At 32.1% G+C, this 6241-nt stretch overlaps 1 protein-coding gene across 1 annotated transcript in view; it reads left to right on the top strand.

Moving 5' to 3' along the window:
* LOC108751840 (MAP kinase-activated protein kinase 2) overlaps positions 1-4801 on the top strand; it is a 27090-nt gene extending 22289 nt beyond the window's left edge. Inside the window, exons 4-10 of the mRNA XM_018492282.1 lie at positions 2329-2468; positions 2570-2634; positions 2713-2820; positions 3141-3239; positions 3332-3407; positions 3596-3806; positions 3893-4801. Coding sequence (XP_018347784.1) covers positions 2329-2468; positions 2570-2634; positions 2713-2820; positions 3141-3239; positions 3332-3407; positions 3596-3806; positions 3893-4144 — 951 coding nt within the window. The 3' untranslated portion in view covers positions 4145-4801. The remainder of the gene's footprint in view (positions 1-2328; positions 2469-2569; positions 2635-2712; positions 2821-3140; positions 3240-3331; positions 3408-3595; positions 3807-3892) is intronic.
* Positions 4802-6241: the final 1440 nt, after the last annotated feature.

Below are 6241 nucleotides of genomic sequence, written 5' to 3'. Positions count from 1 at the left end.
TGCTCGCAATATCTTTTCATTCGCACATATTATTGCTGATTCCGACGATTTTTGTTTCGGAATAGTTACAAAATCTTAGAAAAACCGGTTTCTCTGACTTGCTTTTTGCCATCTCATATCTGGCATACTCCGAATACCTTCGGATCGACTAGTCTACAAAAGCGGATCATCCTCTTCCGTTTAACCATCAATTTTGTTTTAATGTTTCGCATCGGAGATATTTCAACGTAAAATAATTTTACTCCTTCAAGAGCTTTGATGAAACGATACCACGCTGATCTCGTTTCACGTTAGAGCTGTTTCAAAGAAGCATCAGATTCCTTCGAGAAATGCATTTTGATATGATGACGTGGCATCAATCTGATTTTAGTCCCCCGCGTTGCAGCGGATGTTTCAATTAAAAACAGAAAATAGTCATCGTTAAAAAGAATAGTATTTATTCTTCCGAGCTTTTAACAGACAGTGGGTATAAACGGATGATAATTACACTGAACACGCTTGCGAATCGTGCTCATTACTCTCGTCGTTCATTTTTATGATATTGTCGCATAAATTATATAAACGGTACATTAAACATCTCAGATTCATGAATAACGCTGAAAATGTGCTGCAAGTTTCTTTCCTGTTACGAGCGATAGCTATTTTAGTTTCCCACCGTCACAATACGTCTGCGGTAATCATTTGCAGTAACTCATATAATTGTTAATCCGAGAAGATCGCACTTGAAAAGGGTGTAATTACGTGAGATCCGTCCGAGAGGAAGGCGCTTATGCCCTGCTGCACTGTGTACTCGATTGCTAAAAAATTTTGAATGGCAAGGCGGTATGATTGACCAATTGGTATTGTGTCATCAGCAATTTGCGTGTCATTCACCTTCGTATATAAAAGAAAACCGATGTTTATTCATTAGGTTTTACACCGCGTGCTCGGTCATATACACGAAAATAATATCTAATTTAAATTTTAATGATGACCTGATCAATTTAGAGGTCATTTTTTTTAAATTAAAACATTGAAATGCGGTAAACTATAATAAGCGATCAGAAATAAAATATTTGTTGCGGACTCTGATTTCAGGATGCCAAGTTTGAAGCGATATATAATATTTAGTATTTTTAAAATTATTTTATAAAATATTATTTAATAATACAATTATTTAATAATGTATCGATAAATGTAAACATTTAAATACTAAATTAAAGGGCTCTCAAAATTCAAACAATGAAATAATTAAATAGGGTCAATAAGAGTAATAATTCGATGCGGTAATTAATACACTTTTTAATAACATTTTCGTATAATTATATCAAATATAATATACATTGTCGTGACAAACTCTGGCAATTTGTATATTTAATGTAATTACACTAATATACATATATTTTATTAATAGCATACTAATTACCGCACAGAATTATTGCTCTTAATTATTGCTCCCCTTTAATTACTTTATTCAATATATAATATATATGTATATAAATTTAATGAATGAAATTAAAACAGAGAAAAGACTAAATTTAGCAAGATAAATTTTATTGTTATTTACATTTGCGGAGAGTTTATTTCTATATTTTAATTCAAGATTTAAAAATAAACAATTTAAAAATAAACGATATGACATTTAACGAATATATTAAAATGTCATGCTTTTATAAAAGCAATAAAATTCGTCAACGTCGATATCTGTATTGGATTTTTTGTTGCATGTGTATACGTATTCCTTATATAATTTCATATAATTTTTATGATACCATTAATTTTAAATTTATTCGTTTATCAAGTTACACGATGTTTGGATGGTTATTATCAATTATCGCGTTAGTTATGTAAGACGCTGCGCATGTTCTGGTACTACGGTTTGCCACTGTGAGAAGAATGTAAAAAAGTCTTTATCTAGGAAATCCTCACGATGTCGCTTTTTTTTGCGATAAATACAGTCGCGTGCTGAGTCAAGCCTTTACCTACTAGTTGTACTATAATGTGAACGTAACGAAAACGTGATGCAAATAAAAAATATGAATGATAATTTCTATAAATCTATAAATAGATCTATAAATCATTTTCAAAATTACCGATAAATTCGTCAACGGCGCTCGCATTATTCGATAGCGACAATATTAATAACTTATTTTAAATATTACATATTAAAACTTGCTTCTTGCTGATACTGCGAGAATTTAATTTTTTTTATAGTAATTAAGATTTTTTCATGTTTAGTAATAAAATTGAATCTTTTTTACTTTTATTTTTTTTTGTGCAGATTTAATGAAATTTTTTTTTAAATGAGAGAGAAAAAGTATGTTAAACTAAATGGCACACTATTTTCAGGTCCTACATGACTGCGCGAAAGCACGGCGAGAAGTTGAGCTTCATTGGAGAGCATCAAATTGCAGGCATATAGTTCAAGTTAAGGATGTGTATGAAAATTCTTATAGCGGCAATAAATGTCTGCTGGTAATCATGGAATGGTACGTACAAGAAACGTTATATTTTTTTAATGTAACGTGGCGTCATTTATTGCGAGCATGATTCTTCAGATTTATATTTAACTCTTCTTTTTTTGTTTCAGTATGGAAGGCGGAGAGCTGTTTCAAAGGATACAAGATAGACAAGACGGTGCTTTTACCGAAAGAGGTATATCTTCAACGTTTTTGCAGTCTACTAAATTTTTCTATTTTTAACTAACATAAACTTTATTGTATTTCTTTGCAGAGGCTGCGCAAGTGATGTACGAGATCTGTGTCGCCGTGAAGCATCTACACGACATGAACATTACTCACAGAGATCTAAAGCCTGAGAATCTTTTATATTCCAAACCTGGTAAGAAAACGAGTTACATATGTCTCAAAATATCATTTATTTGTTTTTCTATAAGGCATAACAACTTGAAATTATTATCACTCCATAACATTTTACGTGTTAAAGAGTTAATCATGTATTATCGCAGACCTTGAAGTTATAGTTGTAGAGATTACGATAATTTTTATCTATATGTACATCGCAGTGCATATAACACGCGCGATCACAATATATAAATAAATTATATATTGTTATTGTTAGTTTTGCAATTTTGCATTTCTAGTAGCGTGCCACTAACATGCGAATAGAATAATAAGATTTATGTTTTTATTTATTTCTAGACATCACTGGAATTCTGAAACTCACCGATTTTGGATTTGCTAAAGAAACACATTTAAAAGACACATTACAGACACCATGTTACACACCTTATTATGTTGGTAAGCTTTTGCATTTCATTTATGTGAGTACATATGTATGTAGTTGAAACTAAAATTTTATTATATAATTCATTATTTTATTTTATTCTTAGCCCCGGAAGTTTTGGGACCAGAAAAATATGACAAGAGCTGTGATATTTGGTCATTGGGAGTAATTATGTACATATTGTAAGTATTCTACCACATGTATATATCTTCAAGTTATTTTATACTATTATAATAATTAATTTTTTACGTGATTAATATAGAGTATTTTAAAAAAAATCATTCATGGTTCTCGTTATTTTGTTAATAAATTATAATTAAAGCTTTATACATTAAAATATGTTCGTGATATTAATTATAATTATTTCTAGATTGTGCGGTTTTCCACCATTCTACAGTAATCATGGACTGGCAATTTCGCCAGGAATGAAAAAGAGGATTCGATTAGGACAATACGACTTTCCCAGTCCGGAATGGTCAAATGTAAGCCAAGAAGCCAAGAACCTTATTAAAGGTATGCTGTGTATAGATCCAGCGGAAAGATTGCAGATCGACGCTGTGATGCGTAACAACTGGATTGCTGTAAGAAAAAAAAAAATATATATATAGGATTAGCGTGAATTTTCTCCATAATATATATCTTTTCTAAAACTATGTGTTTCTTACAGAAATATATGGAAGTACCCGCCACTCCCTTACATACTGGACGTGTTCTGCGCGAGGGAGAGGAAATGTGGCCTGAAGTGCAAGAGGAGATGACGCGGTCGTTGGCGACAATGCGCGTTGACTATGACACGGCGTGTCTGAAGCAGCTCGATCACACGAATAATCCCCTGTTGAATAAACGGAGGCGCGCGAAACAGTCAGCCAACAACGCGACAGTCCCTGCAACGCCCGCCAGCCCCACGGCAGCCTCTTAGGAAGAAGACACTGTCAGAATCAGAAACTGGTTCTGGACGAAACTGGACATTTTTTCTGCGTCAGATACAGCGTGATCACAACGAAGATCGTTCTCTGACTGCTGCATTTCACGAAGCAAAAGAAATTCCGAATTAGAATAGTATTGAAGGGCACCTAGATCACATATGTATCACATGATTTACACTATTAGCGTTCGATTATTTAGATACGAGATCAATTTTATTAGAGCGGTAACAATAATGTAACGAGGACAATATTACCCCAACGAATGCAAGTAAGTGATATTTTTTTAATTGTTGAACGATATCACAGTTTTTCTCAAATGGCAAAATTTTAAAATATATACACTACATTAATTGAGTAATCACTTGTGTGGAATGGCCAACGTTTTTAATGCTAAGCATTAATGTTACACGTTTGTCAACAGTTCAATTTCCGTCGGACCTAATAATTGTCATTGTGAATATAATAATCTTTAGAGGCACTATATAAATAGGAGTAGGCGATCGAGGTAAACGATACTGCTGAACGTATCTTTTAACAAATTATAAGCATAATAGGTCATATTGGAATAATAATGATATTTAAAATCTACATTTAATAACGAAACTTAAGAGAAAATTGTTTTTTCTCAATAAAACACCTTATTGCTGTTATACTCGTCTAGAAGAAAAAATATAGTCATAAATTGTTATCTTGAAAAAAAAATCGAGAGATATATTAGACTTCCAAAAGTTGGCCATTAACTGAGTCGATTTTAGAGCTGATAAGTAATAACTGGCTTTTGCTATCTTATATTATTTATTTAAATACATGAAATAAAACTATTCCCAAACAAAACAAAGTCTAAAATTATGACATAAGACATCTTTAAGTCTTTTAGACCCAAAAAACATCTTATGATCTGATTTTAGACACTTTTTGTTGCTGGGTTATAATGTTGAATCAATAATCATTCTTATATATTCTGTACACATACATATATTTTAAAATAGGCGTCGACAAAAAAAATTGTTTGATTATTATACATATAATCTTCATGCAAATATAAATATAATGAAAGACTATTTATCTGTAGGCTATTAAGACTAACTGTAGGAATAGTTGTCTATATCTTATTTTTTAGAAAAATTATTTGTTGCCATTGAATGATCAGGTGTGCACTACATTTCTATTTATCATCGAATTTATAATGTATAATTATAATTTTTCACGTAATCGTTCGCTGCCCGTCCAGCTGTTTTTAAAGCCGGTTTTAAATATATGTATTAAATTTTCATAATTTTATTACCTTATTATTATCGATTCAATAAGATTTTTTTAAATCCTATTTTTACCACTATGTAATCAAATATGTAATTTAGATATTAGAAATTGGATTATTTGTGTTCTAAATACCTAATAATATGTTCGATATACGAAGGTCGTCTGAAAAGTTTTGAGCCTCAATATGAAGATATAATATTATTTACCAAAACCGTTTTGGTACTATTAATAAGTACAATCGTACATGCTTTGAAAGATACCTATGAAAATTATAGCCATTTTGAACTCAATTGGTGTTTGACAGTCATTTGTGTCAGTCAACGTCAGTGTTTTTGTAAAAATGGAAAACATCAAATATTGTGCCGTGATTAAATTCTTGAATTTAAAGGCAAGACGCCTACGCGAATTAAAGCCGAATTGGGCACTATTTACGAGGACTTTGCCTCATCATTTGCCACTGTGAAAAGATGGGTAACTGAATTTAAATGTGGTCGTACCACAGCTGATGAATGATGACGAGCGTTCGGAGAGGCTAACAACTGCGACTGCCATCGGTAAATGGTACTGAATGACTGTCGAATCAAAGTTAGAGAGATAGCAGAGACTGTGGGCATATTGAAAGGACGCGTTTGTCATATATTAACTGCAGAATTAAGCATGCTTAAGCTAACCGCGCGTTGGGTGCCGCGCTTGTTCACTGTGGACCAAAAACACATTCGAATGAACATTTCCAACTTCCAAGGCCCTGTTGGAGCGATTTAAGCGAAACAAGTCAGATTTCTTATATCGATTGATAACTGTTAGTGAAACTTGGATCCACTACTTCATTC

The sequence above is a fragment of the Trachymyrmex septentrionalis genome, unplaced genomic scaffold, assembly GCF_001594115.1.
Source record: "Trachymyrmex septentrionalis isolate Tsep2-gDNA-1 unplaced genomic scaffold, Tsep1.0 scaffold52, whole genome shotgun sequence".
NCBI lineage: Eukaryota > Metazoa > Arthropoda > Insecta > Hymenoptera > Formicidae > Trachymyrmex > Trachymyrmex septentrionalis.
This window is presented reverse-complemented; position numbering and strand designations above follow the sequence as displayed.